This window comes from Trichechus manatus, unplaced genomic scaffold (genome assembly GCF_000243295.1).
Source record: "Trichechus manatus latirostris isolate Lorelei unplaced genomic scaffold, TriManLat1.0 scaffold00108, whole genome shotgun sequence".
Lineage (NCBI taxonomy): Eukaryota > Metazoa > Chordata > Mammalia > Sirenia > Trichechidae > Trichechus > Trichechus manatus.
The window spans coordinates 6783663-6803119 of record NW_004444044.1 but is presented as its reverse complement, the minus strand read 5'-3'; the positions used below and the strand labels follow the sequence as shown (position 1 = coordinate 6803119).

The window sequence follows — 19457 nt, the reverse complement described above, 5'->3', positions numbered from 1 at the left end:
TCAAACTTTCTTATTTACCCTGCCTAAATTTTATGTTCCATCTTTATTAACATTCTCTAAAACTCTTTCTCCTTCCAACATTATCTACCTGGCAAAATCCCAACCCAATTTTCCACATACAGGTAGTCCCCGACTTACGATGTGTTTTGAGTTATGACCAACTGCACTTACAAGTCTTTCTTTTTGTACATTTTGAAATTTATCCATTTCCTCTAGGTTTTCAAACTTGTTGGAGTATAGTTTTTCATAAAACTCTTTTATGATCCTTTTTATTTCAGTTGGGTCTGCTGTAATGTCCCCTATTTCATTTCTTATTTGGGTTATTTGTGTCCTCTCCTGTTTTTCTTCTGTCAGTGGGGTCAGTAGTTTGTCAATTTTGTTCATTCTTTCAAAGAACCAACTTTTGGTTTTGCTGCTTTTATTGTTTTTCTATTCTCTATTTATTTCTGCTCTGATCTTTATTATTTCCTTTCTTCTAGTGGCTGTGGGTATTTTTCCTTTCTCTTTCTATTTGTTTGAGTTGTGTAGTTAATGTTTTGATTTTATCTTCTTTTTTGATGTGTGCATCTATTGCTATAAACTGTCCTCTGAGGACTGCCTTTGCTGTGTCCCAAAGGTTTTGATATGATGTGTTTTCATTCTCATTTGATTCTAGGAATTTTTTGATTCCATCTCTGATTTCTTCTATTATCCAGTGGTTTGTAAGCAGGGTGTTACTCAGTTTCCATGTAATTAATTTTTTTCCTTGTTCTTTCTGTTATTAATTTCTACCTTGATGGCACTGAGGTCAAAGAAGATACTTTGTATTATCTCAATGTTTTGGATTTTGTTGAGAATTGCTCTGTGCCCTAAGATGTGGTCTATTCTGGAGAATGTTCCATGTGCACCGGAAAAGAATGTGTACTTTGCAGCTGTTGGGTGGAGTGTTCTATATATGTCTATGAGGTCAAGTCAGCTGATTGTGCCCTTTGGGTTTTCTGTATCTTTCTTGAGTTTCTTTCTGTCCTTTACCAACAGTGGTGTGTTGAAGCCTCTTACTATTACTGTGGAACTGTCAGTTTCTCTTTTCAGTGTTGTTAGAGTTTATGTATTTTGGAGCCCTGTCATTGGGTGGGTAGATGTTTATTATGGTTATGCCTTCATGATGGGTCATCCCCTTAATCATTTATAGTGTCCTTCTTTGTCTTTTATGGTGGATTTTGTTTTAAAGTCTATTTTATGCGAGATTAGTATTGCCACTTCTGTTCTTTCTTGGTAGCTGTTTACCTGATATATATTTTTTTCCATCCTTTGAGTTTTAATAAATTTACATCTTTGTTTCTAAGGTAGGTCTCTTGTAGACAGCATACTGATGATCCTATTTTTTTAATCTATTCTGTCACTCCCCACCTCTTTATGGATGCATTTAGGCTGTTTATATTCAGTGTAATTATTGATAGTGGTGAGTTTATTGCCGTCATGTTGTAGTGCTTTTTTTTTGTGGTGCTGACATTTTCTTTGTTCCTCTTAAACTCTCCTGTGCTGAATTCCTTTTGTTTGTTGATTTTTTTTTCACTTCTTTTGTTTTTGTAGGTTTTGTTTTTACTGCGACTTTGTTTTTCTTCTTTATTTTGATGAGTAGGTTTGTTAACTTTCTTTGTGGTTACCTTGAAATTTCCCCTTATATTCCTACGTTTGAACCAGTCTATTATTACTTGGTATCACACCTTGCTTTCCTCTCCATTAGAATAAACCTACACTGTTTATCCCCTCTTTTATTGTCCTGATGTTGTTGTCATTTACAGATTAACCTCTCTGGTTCCCTGTTGTAATTCTTCTGGTTCTGGATAGTCCTTAAGAGTTCATTTCCTAGGTTGGTGTCTGGCTGGTATGATCCTGCCTCCTAGATCCAGCCTGTGGTCTGATGTTTGTTCTCAGATCGAAGGACTCCCTTTAATAATTCTTGTACGTTTGGTTTGGTTTTTACATAGTCCCTTAATTCTGTTCATCTGGAAATGTCCTAATTTCACCATCATATTTGAACAAGAGTTTTGCAGGATATATTATTATTGGCTGGTAACGGTTTTTCTTTCAAGGTTTTATATATGTCATCCCATTGCCTTCTTGCCTTCATGGTTTCTGCTGAATAATCCAAACTTAGTCTTATTGTTTCTCCTCTGTATGTGACTTTGTTTTTCTCGAGCTACTCTCAGGATTCTTCGTTTTGTCTTTGGTTTTAGCAAGTGTGATTATGATATGCCTTGGTAATTTTCTTTTGAGGTCTATCTTCTATGGGGTTCACTGAGCTTCTTGGATGGTCAGCTTTTCATTTTTCATGATATTGGGGAAGTTTTCTGTCAGCAGTTCTTCAACGATCCTCTCTGTGTTTTCTGTTTTCTCCCCCTGTTCTGGAACTCCGATCACTCGCAATTTTTTGCTTTTCATTGTATCCCATATAATTCTCAGGGTTTCTTCATTTTTCTTTGTTCTTTTTTCTGATTTTTCCTCAGAGTTGTAACCAAGTGTTTGTCTTCACTTTTGCTGATCCTGTCTTCTATCGTTTCAAACCTGCTTCTTAGCCCTTCTATGACTTTGTTTTTTTTGGTACATCTTATCGTCAAGAATACATACTACAATGTTGCGGCGCATAATTTGCTGATGTTATCGTTCTCAGATGTTCACTCGCAGATGTTCAAAGACTGGATTTATAAAGATACTGATAATAAAAGGCAACAATAATGAAAACTAAAAAAAAAGGTTATTCAACTTATGTCAGAAGCGACAGAGATGTTGGAATGGAACCCCATAACAAGTCAGAGACTACTTGTATTCTAGTTGAAATCAAAGCAGCAGCTAAATACGACAATAGAAAAGGAATCCTCTTTTCTCTACATTCAGTGGAACACATTAAGTGGATCCTCAGTGCTGTCTAGCAATTCTACATTTTCTAATTAAGTGATTTTCCCACTTCCCTGGGCAATTATTTCACTTTCTTTTCTCTGCTCAAACTTCCTTATCTTCTCCTCAGCAGTTAAGCTTTTTTCTGGTATCAACTAAGAAAATAACAATCTTTTTTTTCTCTCACTCCATTTCTAATCTATTACAAATCCTGTCAGGCTACAGTAAAATATGTACTACAGAATCCAATCTCTAATCACAACTTCCCTGCTACCTTCCACCTGCATCCAAACTATTCACCATCTCTTGTGTTACTGTAGTATTGCAATAACCTGCCAATTTTTCCTGCTTCCTCTCCTGTGCCCCATACAGTCATTCTTAACACAATAGCCAGAGTAATCCTTTTAAATGTTAAATCAGATTATGTCAGTCCTCTGCTCAAAATCCTCCACTAGCTTCTCATCTCATAGTACCTAACTACCTCGCTAATTTTCAATCACCTCATACGCATGCAAAAGCTGGACAATGAATAAAGAAGACCAAAGAATTGATGCATTTGACTTATGGTATTGACAAAGAATACTGAATATACCATAGACTGCCAGAAGAATGAACAAATCTGTCTTGGAAGAAGTACAGACAGAATGCTTCTTAGAAGCAAGGATGGTGAGACTTCATCTCCTTTACTTTGGACATGTTATCAGGCAGGACCAGTCCCTGGAGAAGGACATCATGATTGGTAAAGTAGAGGGTCAGCATAAAAGAGGAAGACCCTCAACAAGATGGACTGACAAAGTGGCTGCAAAAATGGGCTCAAAATATAGCAATGATTATGAGGGTAGCACAGGACCAGGCATTGCTTTGTTCTGTTATACATAAGGTTGCTATGAGTTGGAATGGACCCTGCAGACCTAAGAACAACCTCGCTAGTATCTTCTACCACTCTTACTCTCCTCCATAACAACTTTCCTCCATAAAGTCTGGTCTTAAGATCTTACAAGGCCTTTCTGTGTACTTGTTTCTGCAGCCAGCACTGCTTTTTCACCACACTATCAGCATGGCTCACACTCTTACTTCCTTCAGGTTTCTGCTCAAATGTTTCATTAGAGAGGCCTTTCCCTTCCATCTCATATAAAATGACACCAGCTCACTGTTTATTTCCATTCCTTTTTAAAGTTTTTTTCTTAGCATTTATCTCCACTTATTGGCATTTCTGTTTGTCTGTCTCTGCTCATTCGAATGTAATCTCCATGAGGACTAGAACTTTGTTTCGTTCACGGCTAGGTTCTCAGGGATTAGAATGTGACTTGACACAAATACAAGTTCAGTAACTATTTGCTGAATGTGGAATTCAATTACTATTTGCTGAATAAATTTCTAAACATACCTTGTTGGAAGGTTTGAATTCCTGAATCTTTACATCAGAAAGAATATCCAAGAGGGCATCTGCTGACAAGTCCTGTGTTTTTGAAAAAATAATTCTATCAACAGATATATTCTTCTCATTCTGGGATTCTAAAGTTAAAAGTATCCTATAGCATATTAAGATATTACAATAATTTATCATCTATTTAGACCATAACTATTTTGGGTCATTTAACTTTATTTCTATAGAAATTTTGCCCATAAAGGCTATGAGAGCAGTGAAAAATTACTTATTAGTCAACATACCTGAAATATTAGTTCTTACTGCAAATTTCTAAAAAGGTAGTTTTAGGACTGGTTGTGAATATCCAACTGAGTTTCTCAAGATTAGGGACTATCTTTTTAATTTCTTTTCTGGTTCAGTTGCTGTTGAGTCAATTCCGACTCTTGATGACCCCATGTGTGTCAGAGTAGAACTGTGCTAAATAGGGTTTTCAATAGCTGATTTTTTTCAGAAGTAGATTGCCAGGCCTTTCTTCCAAAGTGTCTCTGGGTGATACCAAACCTCTAACATTTTGGTTAGCAGTCGAGTGCATCAACCATTGGCACCACTGACGGAATCCTTCATTTCTTAATCTTAAATGTTTTACAAAGTTACCTGCACAAAGTTACACAGGTAGTCCCTGGGTTATGAGTGAGATTCGTTCCTAACCGCGTCTTTAAGTCAGATTTGTAGATAAGTTGGAAAAAGGCACATATGGTTATGAGTCAGAACTGACTCCACAGCAATGGGTTTGGTTTGTGATTTAGTGCAAGAAAAGGCTGGAAGCCTTTTAAATAATTTAAAAGCTGCAAGTGCAGCAAGTGAAAGTGACTGTGATGAAGAATTTGTTGCAAGCAGGGGTTGGTTCAAAGTGAGGGCAAATTTACATAACATTAAAGGCCAACTAAGAGTTGTTCTTAAGTCTGATGTTCATAACCTGGGGACTCCCTGTACTCAATAAATATTGACTCAATAAAGAAACAAATAAATGGAATTCATATCTTCAGAAGCAGAAAAAATATTTTAAAAGATCAAGATGAACTTAGATGAATTTAAGGCTATCAGATCCACATTTATTAAAAAGCAGTTTAGGGAAAACTGAGATATACTGCTTTTGAGGTCAACTACCACCCTTATATGTCTTTCAGAAAAACAGTGAATGTCCATATTTTTATTAAACATTTATGGTGCATTTTAATGTGCAGAAATGGAAAAAAAAAGGGGCATTTTTATCTGGATCCAAAATAGCCAGTGTTAACTATAAATCTGGGTCCATTATATCATATTAAGGATAAAATGTTGCTTCCATTTCCTCATTTAGTGTACTCAAAAGTAAACCAATTTATTTGGTTCTAATACACATTTGAGAGGACAAAATCACTAAAGCATATCTGCTCTCAAATAGAACTGTATTAGGTCCTTTAGGTATTAGTCAATGAAGACAACAGAAATGTCATATGGGGTAGCATTTTAAAATTTCCTGAAAAGCATGTAGGTTAGTATCACATAGTAACTCAAACAAATGTTAACAAAGAGAATAAGGAATATTTTTAAATTGCTATGAAATTATTCACTTTGGCTTTTCAGAATAATTAGGATAACTAAAGCTGATAAACAGGTTATAAATGCTTTAAAAATAATGTGACTGCTTGTACAAATTTTGCTGTTTTGATACTTAAATTTAGAAAGTTTCTACTTAGTAATACTGCAAATTTTTAACTTTTCCTATGTTAGAATGAGTAACGATGAAACAAAATGAAACATGTATGTCAAAGAATGATTCTTACAACATATGAACACATTCTGATGCAATTAGTTGGTAAGTCATCAAATTTTTGTATCAAAAATTGGGTTTGTGACACTTTCTAGGGCCCAAAGAATACCTTACCTTTTCTGTAAATGGAATGCAATATACCATAGCATATAGTTTTGCAGCATTCTGAATGAAACTTAAGTGCCTAATGAAATTAAAAAATAAAACACAAGTTTCAATGTACAATTACGTTTAATTAATTAGAAATTACAGCCTTTAAAAAGTTGCAGGAGGAAAAACAATCACAGAATTTTGATTTGATACAGGATTATTTTTTAAAAAAGTCAGACAATGAAATTCTGGTCTGTACCAAAATACCGGAAGCTATAAAAGAGAAAACATCAAATATCTATCCTCACAAACACTGATATTCAGGCAGTCACCATGACTATTTTGAGGAGAGAATAGCCACAAGTAGAAAAATTGGACTAGTGAAAAGACAATTCATTTTAATTCACAAGAAAATATTACACATTTAGTCTAAAGTGTGTGTGTCAAGTTTAAACCAAGCAAATGAGTTTGCTTAAAAAAAAAATTACATTTTGTAGGAAAAACAGTTCAAAACAAGGTGACTAAAAGGCTAAAATAAGTACCAGATGAGAAAATTAAGTACAGAGTTACCTGCTGAAAGGAAGGTTAGAAATGGCAAGCTAAGTTTGTTTAATCAAATAAATACACGTAAGGATAAATGTAATGTAAATCTAATATAGATACTATACACATGTATTCATGCAAAGACCAACTCCTTTGAAAACTAATTTGAGATTACTTAGGAAGATATTTAGTAGTAATCTTTTTTTTTTTTCCCATATAACTAAAGCTTCTTATATACTAACTGGTTTCATTAAACAAAAACATTTATTGTCATTTTACTTTTTCATGGATAAAGTCAAAGAGGGGAGTTTGGTTTCACCAGAGTAGATCTTTACTATAAATGAGGTTATTTACCATTTAAATAAATGGGTTCACATTTGTGTGGGAAGAAGGAGTGTGGCCAGCTTTTGCTAGCCAGACTGCTTGTTAACAGATTAACAGGGATGCAATCATTCAACATGAAAGAACCTGAGAACTTTACCATAAACAAAGTTAAAAAATTTACAATGAAGGACACATAAAAAACTGGATATAAATACTTACAAAGGTTCATTTAAGTCAAATTTTATTGGTGAGGGTGGCCTCTTTGGTGATTGCCAAAACAAACCTAACAAAAAGATACAAACATTAATTTCAATGTCATTAGCCAGTACTACATTAACTATATTAAAATTTCTTCTCAATACTTGGTTATACTTACTGCCATCTTTTAATCGTGTGTCCAGAGGGAAACAGTGAAGAAGTTGTAGAGCCTAAACATACGTTAAAAAAAAAAAAAACTACTAATATTACCTCAGGTAAACATTAAAAAAACAAATTTGCTTTTTTAATATTTTGTGTAGTTAATATATACACATGGTTCAACAGTCAAAATGTACAAAAAGATATAAAGTGCCCAGCCACCCTTGTACTCCATGTGTCTGTTCTCCTGTCATTCACCTTATTCCTGGAATAATCCCTATTTTTTTTCCCCAATACTTTTAGTTGTTATTCTCCTCTCCTTCCAGCCCCTGCTAACCACTAATAACCCTCTACCTCTATGTATTTGCCTATTCTTAATATTTCACATAAGGGGGATCATACACTTAGGATCTGATTTATTACATCTGCCTTATTTCACGTAGCATGTTTTCAAGTTTCATCCATGTTGTAGCATCTCTCAGAACTTCACTTCTCTTTATGCCTAATATTTAACCCCTTTTTAACACAAAGGGTGGCATATTTTACATATTGTTCTTTACTTTTCAGAGCTAATTCCTAAAACATAAAATGAAAACAGAATACATAGCATTTTATACCTACGGTTGAATTTTCCGTATTAAAAAATAAAAAAAACCTACAGAAGACAGATCATGAAATGAGAATGTTATCGATAAGATGGTATGAGACAAGGAACTCATTTGGCTTTTGTCTTTTTTTCATGAAAGAGCACTTGAAATTCCCCAGCAATTTAGTAGTCTTTGTCTTCTATAACTTAAAGTGTGCAAATGAGTGTGGGTCATACTGGCTGTATACCTTGCAACTAACCCTGGGAAGGAAGGGGAGCATAATTCAATCATGCATATTCAATGTTCAATCAATCATGACTATGCAATGAGGCCCCAATCATGGCTGTGCAATGAAGCTGATAAGAGGATTTGAACATGGAAGTTGGAGAGTGTTACGGATTGAATTGTGTCCCCCCAAAACACTGGTTGTAATTCTTAAACTCTATGTCTGTGGTTGTGATTCTATTTGGGAATGGGTTGTCTTTGTTAACGAGGCAGGATTAGTATTCTTCAATCAATCTCTTTTGAGATACAAAAGAAATTAAACAAGTAAGTCAAAGAAGCAGAGATGGGGGAAAAGAGATGCCAAGCCACATGAAGACTGCCCAGGAGCAGCAGCTCAGAAGAGACAAGGACCTTCCTCCAGAGTCAACAGACAGAAAGCCTTCCCCTACACTTGCCGAATTCAGACTTCTAGTCTCCTAAACTGTGAGAGAACAAATTTCTGTTTGTGAAAGCCATCCACTTGTGGTATTTCTGTTACAGCAATACTAGATAACTAAGAAGGCTTCATGGATTGGCAACAGCATGTGCTCTAGGGAGGATGGCCTGTCCCTGAAGACAATGGAAGTCTCATGCCGGGACCTCTCCTGATGTGTCTCTGTTTGTATCCTTTCTGGTTATAAGTGGGTAACTGTAAGTATAGACAGACTGTGAATTTTGTGAGCCATTCTAGATAATTAACAAACCCACAGTGGCAATCAGAGCTGGCAGGAGCTGGTGTCTGCCTATTTGGTAGTTGGAATGACAGAATCTTTCTAAATAGTGTGTTTTGACTTAGCCTGGGGTGGCTAATTCAGAGAAGGGCTATGCAGGCAGTCAATCTGAAAGATTGTGTCCTTTTAACTTGTAAGGTTTGACCTAACTCTGGGGTGTGAGGGTCAGAGAGAGAAAGTGCCACATGGGTGGCTAGCAAAGAGTATAACGGAGATGTGGAAAGGTGAAGACTGGATCCATTCCAGGTTTCATGCTGATCCTTACCACACAGTTAACAATAAAGGTGGGATTTGCCCACCTTGCCCCTTTTTTAATGAACATGGTGAGAACAATATAAACAGCAATGGGGAAAGAAACCATATTTATTGGGTTGAGGAACAAATGGGAAGTGAAGAAGTGGAGACAGCAAGCACAGACTACTTTTCTAAGAAACAGAGTCATTTCTGAATGTAAAAAGACAGGAATAAGTATAATCAAAACTATTTTTTTTAAGATTAACTTTCTGTATGTTGATTGGTAATAGCCCAAAGAGAGGGAGAAGTTAAAGAGGGAGAGAACAGGACACATTCTAGCAGATGTAAGCAACTGGAGGTAAGAATAACTTATGTGCCAGATTTGGTTCTAAATACTTTACATGTATTGACTCATTTGATTCTCACCACTACTCTATGAAGTTGGTACCAATTTATTATCCTAATTTTGCAGATGAGGAAATGGACACAAAATATTACCATCAGATACAGGTAGGGAGAGCAAAAGTCCAACATTCCTGAGTATCTTTATTTTCTCTTAGCCTCTTGCTTCTTCTCTGAACAGCAAACTTTTTAGATTATAGATGAAATATATTACTTACACTCTAGAAAGAATATCTACCTAAGGCCCAATGTTGCACACAGAAGGCCAATGATCAGTTAAGCACGTAACTGACAAACCAATGGGTAGGGTTTAAATGAATTCTTTAATCAATAACATTCAAAGACAAACTACTTATATGCCCCACACTTGTTCTCATTTAATTTACTAATTTCTGAAAATTCGCCTGAAAGGGTAGACATTTCAAGTCAATGAAATTAATTCAGTAATAGCTAAAAGAGTCAAGGTCAGATCAGACCTTAATGTCCCATAATGCACACTTACCTTATGGTTAAAATATTTTTCAAATTTTAATCTTGCTAATTCTACACACTGGGACCAATTTCTAGGTCTTCTGCTAAGTAACTTAGTAACTTGAAAACAGCCTTCTAAACTGTGTCCAGTTTGTATCTTCTATGATGGAAGAGAAAAAAGAATACGTTTTCATTTAAACACATACACAAAGTATTAGCCCCAGTTTGAAGTGCCAGCTCGTGTGTTTTATGATTTAAAAACATTTTTTTACTTCATGCTCTTTTTCTCTACCTCTTTCCTCTCCCTTTCTTTTCAGAAGAGAGGGAACAAGCAAAATTTTAATTAGCACATGAAATTTTAATTCTGAAGTTTTGTATTTCACAAGTTATCCTATGCCTTCCTAGCTATAAGTTATTAGTTCTTTAGATGTAATTATATAAGAAGTACCATGAGTAATATTTGATACTAAACAGTTACCATTTAAGACTCAGAGGATTAAAGAAAAGTAAAGAAACTTTTTTTTTGTTTTTTTAGGAGGGACTGAAATGTTTATAGTTTTAATTGTCCAGGATGTTTTACAATTATATTTAATCTTCAATGTAATAAAAAAAATTTATTACAAATGAATATCAAAACAAACAAAATTCTCCACTAAACGAGTACAAAAAGTAAATCTGGATAACCACCTTCTCCCACTGTTTAATAAGTATACACATTTGGGGCAGTTCAAAATGTTGTACAGTTTTAGTAGGGTCCTGCTTTTATAAAATATATCTAGAAAAAAAACTTCTAGAATAAAGTACCGCAGATATTAACACTAGTTGTCTCTGAGTAGTGGAATTGCAGTAACGGGATTATGTTCTTTTCTGAGTGTTTCTGATCTTCAAAAATTTCCTACAGTAATAACCTCACAAAAAAACCGAACCTGTTGCCACCAAATTGATTCCGACTCATAGCAACCCTATAGGACAGAGTAGAACTGCCCCATAGTTAAGGAAACATCTTTTGAAGTATCTCAAAACATCTTTTGAGAGTAAGAAATCTGAGATAGTCCACTCATGAAATTTTCACTGGAACTTTTCCTGTATTTTTCCCAAAGAGCTTAACAAGGTATTTTTAAAAATTTGTAGCTCTCTTATCATTATCATGTTATTAGGTTTAACCATATTAACTGCTGTTTTGTGGGTCAAATATGGTCAAATATTGGCAATTTCATATAGCTCAAGCAAATTAAAAAAAGAAGTTACTATGACCTGCTAATTTCAAGATTCCCGATTTATCATTTTTTTAAAAAAAAATTTTGTTTTTGTTGTTGAGAATATACACAGCAAAACATACATCAATTCAACTATCTGTACATGTACAACTCAGTGACACTGATTATACTCTTTGGGTTGTGCAACCATTTTCATCCTCCTTTTCTGAGCTGTTGTTCCCTCATTAACACTTCCCCCTAAGATTCCTATCTAATCATTTGAGTTGTTGTTGCCACTTTGATCCCATATAGAAAGAGCATAATGCTTAAGGCAGACATTTTTTACTAGTTAAGCTAATCTATTGTTTGGTTTTAAGATTTCAGGGGATATTTTCGTTTTAAGTTTTAAAGATTGTCTCACGGCAATAGTTTCAGGGGTTCATCCAGTCTCTGTGGATCCGAAGTCTGGAGTCCATGAGGATCTGAAATTCTGTTCTACATGTTCCCCCTTTTGTTCAGGATTCTTCTACAGAATCTTTGCTCAAAATGTTCAGTAATGGTAGCTGGGCACCATCCAGTTCTTCTGGTCTCATGGCAAAGAAGCAGTCATTCGTGGAGACAATTAGCCACACATTCCATATCCTCCTATCCTTACTCTCCTACTTTCTCTGTTGCTCCAGGTGAATACAGACCAATTGTTGTACCCTGGATGGCCACTTGTAGGCTTTTAAGACCCCAGGCACTATGCAACAAACTAGGAGGTAGAACAGAAGCACTAAACATGTTATTAGGCCAGTTAACTGGGATGTCCCATGAAATCATAACTCTAAACCTCCAAATCAAGGAACAAAATCCTACAAAATCCTATGAGGTTTTTGGTTGTACATAAGCAAGCCCAGGAGCCTGAAGTATCATTTATTACGTACATTACTGTCATACTCTCTCCTTAAGGAGGTAAACCATTTGTAGGCAACTTAAAATAGGAACCTGGGTGGTACAAGTGGTTTGCAATTGGCTAGTAACCTAAAGGCTGGCAGTTCAAATCCCATCCAGTGGGACAGCAGAAAAAAGACCTGGAAAACTGCTTCTGTAAAGATTATAGCCAAGAAAACCCTAAGGAAAAGCTCTATTCTGTAACACATGATTCGGGGGCCGACCTGAGACAGCTAACAACAACAGGCAACTTGAAAATAAGATTAGAATGTACTGATATTTACCTGTAAGACTTCTTCTGCAGAATGATAGGTTTGCCAAAATTTGTTGAACAATGAAGGCTTGTGAGAAAAGGAACTTTCAAACTATAAGAGAGCGGTGGGGCGGGGGAGCTGAGTTACAAATAGTCTGTTTAAAAGCTAGAAATATCTTCTTTTCTACTTCAAAAAAAAAAAAAAAAAAAAAAAAAAAGCTTGAAAAAGGAACTTTACCTTATCTCTTGCCCACTGTATAGTATGTTCGATAATAGCTGGAAAGGACTTTAGAGTACAAAATGGTATTTCCTCTTCTGGGGGATCCCGCTAATTTATGAAACATGATAAAAGACAATTAAGAGAAGCAATGACAATTTATTATTGCTATATTTTCCTTTTAAATTTTATCGTTTACTTTTGAGTGTTTTAAGACTCTTAAAAAAAAATCCAAATATGGATTTGTGTATCTTCTTTTTCCTAACCAATAAAAAAGAAGAGAAAAAGTTAATTATTTTGACACCACAACTGTTTAATAGCAGCGTTAACAGTAAGGATGACTCTATTTATTACCTGTGCACTCATTTGGCAGTCATTATAGCACATCACTATATATGTAATTTTTATTTTTTCCTCCAAGAATCAAGGGGACATTTAAAATTTACAATACTCTCTATTTTAAAAGTAATTCAAGAATCCTCCAATATAGTGCTCAGTATACCAGGAATTTCTCCATGGGGAAAAAAATTTGGGAGCAAGAATCATATGTCCTCTGTTTGCTATAGTTTTTTGCAAAACGTGTGTATTAAATAAATGGCAAATGCCTATGCTGTATCATGTGGAAAAAGTACTACTGAAGAAATCTACAGTTTATCATAGGGTACATTTTGCCTAGTATTATTGGTTTACCCAATCTAAAATGACCTATTTTGTCTCTTTTTTTACTTAGAGACTTATATTTTAGTTTGTTTTTCTATTAAATAGCACTAAATATTTTTTAAAAAGTCAAAAGAGGGAAGTTAGGAAAGTATTAAATTCTGGTTTTTATGAGTGTAAAATGAGGAAATAGGACGCTTAGGAAAGATGTAGTAGAATGAAAGAATCAAGGCAGCATTTAGAATTTTGTAACATTTCCTACTTCTAATATGACACCTCATATTAGCTAGCATGATTTTCTTCTTTATCTAATCTTCAAATTTAGTTTACTATGTTTTCATTAGATACATAAACTTCTGATTACATGAGAATAAATGAGAAAACAATAAATTTTATAAAAATTTTACTAGATCAAACATATCCATTAAATAAAGGGATACTAATGTTTGTAAAAGCATTCTTTTCCAATTTTACAACTTGGGTTGATTTTTTTAAAATCCTAAAAGCCTAGATCACTGGTTTTCAACTTTGGCAGCATCTAAAATCATTTGGGGGGGGGATAAAAAAAAAAAAAGCTACATCTATATCTGTTAATATAAAATATACGTAAACAGACACCCTGGTCACACTTATGGAGACACTGATTCTTCAGTAAGATTTTTGGGTGGGTCAACAGTGCTTATACTTACATCAAGTCTCACAGGTATTTCTGAGATGCATGATGGGGTGAAAAATTACTAGTCTAAAATAACATCAGACATGAATGTATGATGACTAGACTTTCTTTATTCTTTATATGCCAGCTAGTATCTAACACAATAAAATCAGAAGATTAGTAAATTAATATAAATTCTGTTTTTGTTAACACTTCTATTCTTAATCTAATAGTGTAAGAAGCAATCTTATCAAGTAATCTTTTTAAACTCAAAGTCTGTTGAAAATTAAACCAAGCAGCTCTGATGAATATACAGTAAATGGAAGCAAAACACTCCAGAAAGAACAAAAACAAATTTTGTTGACTCTAAGAAAACAATAACTTCAGTTATATTTTTAAAGATGCACGTGCAAACACGTATGGATATCACTGACACACCAAAAACAGAAGGATTAGGAAAGCTAAATCAAATCTGTTGACTGATGACAACAAAAGAAATACAGGATGTAAAGAAGAAAGACATTTATTTCCAAATACTATTTACTTACATGACTATTATAGGATTCAGTCAAATGAGGCACAATAACTTCAGTGTGTCCCTTAGTGCCCATTGTTCCAGAGTCTAACAGAGGTCGTAGATTTGCTAAACAACGACTATTTGAAAAGATAAATAGATAACATAAAAGTGAGTAATAACAAAAGTAGAGAACCTCCTGTCACTTTATACTGTCCATTTCACAGAAATTTCTTGATGGTAATACTTCAGGAAACAGACACATTAGTATCAAACAATACATTCATTATCCTCCCCCACACTCCATAAATTTTGTTGCTCAACCTACTAAAATTCTGGTCTCTCACTACTACTACTACTAACCAAAAAACCAAACCTGTTGCTGTTGAGTTGATTCCAACTCATAGCAATCCTATAGGACAGAGTAGACTGCCCTGTAGGGTTTCTAAGGAGCAGCTGGTAGAGTCAAACTGCCGACCTACTGGTTAGCAGCCATAGCTCTTAACCACTGTGCCACCAGGGCTCCACTATCACTCCTACTATTACTGGGAAAAAAAACCAAACAAACTCCTTGCTGTAGAGTCAATTCCCACTCACAGCGACCCAACAGGACAGAGCAGAACTGCCCCACAGGGTTTCCAAGGAGCAGCTGGTGGATTTGAACTGCTGACCTTTTGGTTAGTAGCTGAGCTCTTAACCACTGTGCCACCAGGGCTCCACTACTATTGCTACTACTACAAAAACAGCAGCAGCAGCAGCAACAACAAAAAATTCTGGGCTATGTTAACTTTTTTTCTCCAGCTTAACTGTTAACTATATTACTCCTTCATCTCTTGCTTTCTAGTTTTTATTTTCTGACTATAATTTTCCTCAATATTTTCTTTATCCCAAACAATATTTAAACTTTTTCTCAATACTTGTATTTTACACACTTAAATTTCTTTATTTTTTTTTCCTCTCTCCTGTTCAATATTCAATTACAAATTTTCCACTGTACTTCTCAATTGGTAAATTTTTCTTTATTGATATATCTGTTCTAGCACTCTGACATTAAGAAGTCATATAAAGACCTAAGAAAGATTATGTAAGAAGTACACATTACAGAGATTTATTCTTGTACTCATTTAACATCATATGGTGGGGGATTAAGGATACAGTAATGGGAAAATAAATGGTCCCTGCATAAATGCTCTAGTGAGGAGACAAGTATTAAAGAAATATGTATGTCAATAAAGATAAGTGCTACTAACGGAAAAGTAGAGAGCTGTGAAAGATTATCATAAGACAATCTAATTTAGATTTGGGGGTTAAAGTCTGAAGAAAGACATTTAGGTTAGAACTGGAAGAATTAGGGGAAAACACTAGTAGAACTGCCCCACAGGGTTTCCAAAGAGCAGCTGGTGGATTCAAACTGCCGACCTTTTGGTTAGCAGCTGAACACGTAAACCACTGTGACACCAGGGCTCCATGTTAAGAGCGGGCAGGTAGATTTCTGGCTGGGGTAGGCACTTCAAAGAAAATTTTTTTCGGTATGTTACAGATGTTTGGATTTTATCTTAAGTGTAATGGGAAATCATCAAAAGGGTTGTCTGAGAAGTATTATAATAGGAACATAAAATATAAGAAATTGCAGTAACTTTTCAATAAGCAGGTGTGGGAAACAGAAGTGAAAACAAAGGAAGGATAATTTTTTTCATGAACTATAATTTCAAGAACATACCTGTCTACATATCTTCTGGCTTCCACATTATCTAATGCTGTAATAATTATATCTTGTTTAGTATAGAACGCATCATTGTAAATGGTCTCAGTGGCTGGGCATACTTTATTCAGGTGTGCATCTATCTTTAATTGAGGATTTATTTTCAGGGTTGCATCAGCAGCAGTATAGCTTTTAGGTTTCTAAACAAATAAAAACAAATTCTCTAAGAAATGGAAGGAATGAATGTTAAAAAAGACAGGTTATCAATGAACTTATAAACTTATCTTTCTGGAATATACATATTTGATAAAAGTAATGAGACTATTTTCAGTTTTGGTTTGTGGAAATTATATTCATTGTAGGTACACTATATTTAATAATGCACATTGGTCTGAATAATTTATATATCATTAATAAAAATCTAAACAACCTGTATTTCACAGCTAAGTACTTCAGAATTATAAAAATATTAGTTAAAAGATCAATAAAAAGTATATTTTTTCCAAATAATGATGTTTGAATTGTGTAAGTGCCTAGAAAAAACTAGAACACATACAGTCAAATACTAGAAATCTAAAAACTAGAAAATGACTTCTTATAGGTACGAGAGTTTACTACTTTGAGTACTGAAATCTTTAATTGTTACTATTTGTGGATAGAAGTATTTTCAAACATTACATGTGTTTCAGCTTTATAAAAAAAGGTACCCTAAATATAATGCATTTCTTTCATTTCTTGAAATTTACTGATTGTTAAATCAATTGGAATCAGTTTCAGGTGTTATATGAAATGAGTATTGAGTTTGACAGTAAATGCGTATAGATAGTTCTGTTTGAATTCCTGCATCCAGTTTTAATGCTATTTCTGTCTCTTCCACACTGTTAGTCTAACATGTTTCACGTCTCAGTGCTCTAAATGTACAAATCTGAAACTCTGTTAGAACTTGGTAAAATAATAATAAATAGACCTTTATAGTTCTTCTATAAGTAAAATGTACAAAGTTAAACAAATAGATTTTGAGACATATATTTTACCTCATTAAGAGAGCCTGCTAATTAGTTCTTTATATTTAGATAGGAGAGGCAATTAGGCTAACATTTTATGCCACCTGCTTCAGTTACTTCTCTGTTCATGACATTACTAAGCTTTATTTACTAAGGTTGCTAATGAGCTGCTGAACAATAATGGGAAAAACATTTCTAAACTAAAATCAAACTCGCTCGACTGACTAAACTGCTTCCTTTTCTGACTTAAATATTTTTATCTCTACAGGAAAGGAGGAAGAAGAGAACAAGAATTATTTTACAATAAAAAGGGATGTTAAATAGTCAAATAAGATCAAAAGAATATAAAAATTCTAAGTGCTAAATTTTACCTTTTTTGAAGCAACAAGTAAAAAAAAAAAAAAAAAAGTACCAAACTTGTGATCTATTAAAACTTCAAATTAGGGAACTCATTCCCATGTCCTTAGCTTCTAAAACTAAATATGTAAACACACCTTGCTGATTATAAAGTGAAAATAAAATACTGCCCATGCTTCAAAACTCAAACTTGAATATCCAAAATCAGTGTGAAAACCAATTTTTACATTAAAAAGTAATTTTATATTTTTCCCTTTAATGATGTCCATTATTTGATAATTTGAGATTCTAATAAAGAACATATTATGCTTGTTCAAGCACTATTTTCTATTTATAAAAAAAAAGAAATTCTCTTTTTCACATAACACAACAAATGATTTAAATTTTAAACAGAACAGCAACATACCTGTATGTGATGGGGACGAAACAAGAACTGTCTATTCAAGTTGGATTTTTCTATCAAGTCAGGATCTGTAATTGTAACCTAATATCAAGAAGGGAAAATGACTAAAATTACGTATTAAGTTTGTAATCTATTTTGCTTTTCTTAGTACAAGCAGTTCCTACAAGTCTGACTTATGTACAATCCGTAGGTAGGAACCAAACCCTGTAAAGCTTATTATATTAAAAATTCGAGGCACAAACGAGGGTTCGTAATAACAAATGGGTGCTACTTTGCTATATTACTGATTATTATGTTAAATAAGTTAAGCATTAATTACAATAAAAGTATAAAAAGAGCCGTATTGGTACCTGTTTAGAAATATTTTACCCTTGATACGCCAAAATAATGCAGAATAACTTGTGGAAATTGTTATAGACATTCAGGCAGTCCCTGGATTACAAATGAGTTCCATTTCCAAGTTTGTCTTTAAGTCGAATTTGTACGTAAGTTGGAACAGTTAGGTATGGTTCTTATCTATGTTAGTGAAATGTTTGTCTTAGTATGTAGTGTACCTTTCTATGCATAAAAAACATTAAAGAAACACTTCCAGATATACTAAAATATGTCTAACATTAACTGTTGTTGTTAGGTGCCATCGAATCAGTTCCAACTCATAGTGACCCTACGTACAACAGAATGAAACCCTGTCCAGTTCTGCATCATCCTCACGATCACTGCTATGTTTGAGTCCATTGTTGCAACCACTGTGCCAATCCATCTCGTTGAGAATCTTCTTTCTTGCTGACCCTCTACCATGATGTCGTCCTCCAGGGCCTGGTCCCTCCTGATAACATGTCCATAGCCATGTGAGACAAAGTGTCACCATCCATGCTTCCAAGGAGCACTCTGGCTGTACTTCTTCCAAAACAGATTTGTCTGTTCTTCTGGCAATCCACAGTATATTCAATATTCTTCGCCATCACCATAATTCAAAGGCATCAAGTTTTCTTTAGCCTTCCTTATTCATTGTCCAGCTTTCACATGCGTATGGGGCAACTGAAAATACCATGGTTTGGGTCAGGTGCACCTTAGTCCTCAAAGTGACATCTTTGCTTTTGAACATTTTAAAGAAGTCCTTTGCAGCAGATTTGCCCAATGCAATGCGTCTTTTGATTTCCTGACTGCTGCTTCCATGGGTGTTGACTGTGGATCCAAGCAAAATGAAATTCTTGACAACTTCAATCCTTTTTCCGTCTATCATGATGTTGCTTATTGGTCCAGTGGTGAGGATTTGTTTTATGTTGAGGTGTAATCCATACCGAAGGATTCTACATTCTAGGTACTCACATTTATCTTCTATTCATTAATTCTCACTCCCATTATATTTAAGTTTTAAGGTCCACTGATTATATAGAAATTATTATTTGGCTTTTTGTTAAAATTTCAGTCTTTTTTTGCCCCTTCTTCCATGTTTTCTATTCCTCTTTCAATGTTGCTAACCATTTTTAACTTTATTTTTAAG

General features: G+C 34.4%; 2 protein-coding genes across 8 annotated transcripts in view; one reads left to right on the top strand and one right to left on the bottom strand.

Moving 5' to 3' along the window:
* The window catches only part of STAP1 (signal transducing adaptor family member 1), an 82635-nt gene extending 73656 nt beyond the window's left edge, over positions 1 to 8979 (top strand). The window contains exon 8 of the mRNA XM_023737806.1: positions 8726 to 8979. Coding sequence (XP_023593574.1) covers positions 8726 to 8734 — 9 coding nt within the window. The 3' untranslated portion in view covers positions 8735 to 8979. The remainder of the gene's footprint in view (positions 1 to 8725) is intronic.
* Positions 1 to 19457, bottom strand: part of UBA6 (ubiquitin like modifier activating enzyme 6) — a 98752-nt gene that overhangs the window by 14476 nt on the left and 64819 nt on the right. For all 7 annotated transcript variants that reach the window (XM_023737795.1, XM_023737797.1, XM_023737801.1 and 4 more), the window contains 10 exons: positions 17957 to 18034; positions 16208 to 16389; positions 14522 to 14627; positions 12683 to 12772; positions 12476 to 12556; positions 10094 to 10222; positions 7393 to 7444; positions 7236 to 7299; positions 6174 to 6243; positions 4265 to 4336 (listed from right to left, as the gene is read on the bottom strand). In XM_023737795.1, coding sequence (XP_023593563.1) covers positions 4265 to 4336; positions 6174 to 6243; positions 7236 to 7299; positions 7393 to 7444; positions 10094 to 10222; positions 12476 to 12556; positions 12683 to 12772; positions 14522 to 14627; positions 16208 to 16389; positions 17957 to 18034 — 924 coding nt within the window. The remainder of the gene's footprint in view (positions 1 to 4264; positions 4337 to 6173; positions 6244 to 7235; positions 7300 to 7392; positions 7445 to 10093; positions 10223 to 12475; positions 12557 to 12682; positions 12773 to 14521; positions 14628 to 16207; positions 16390 to 17956; positions 18035 to 19457) is intronic.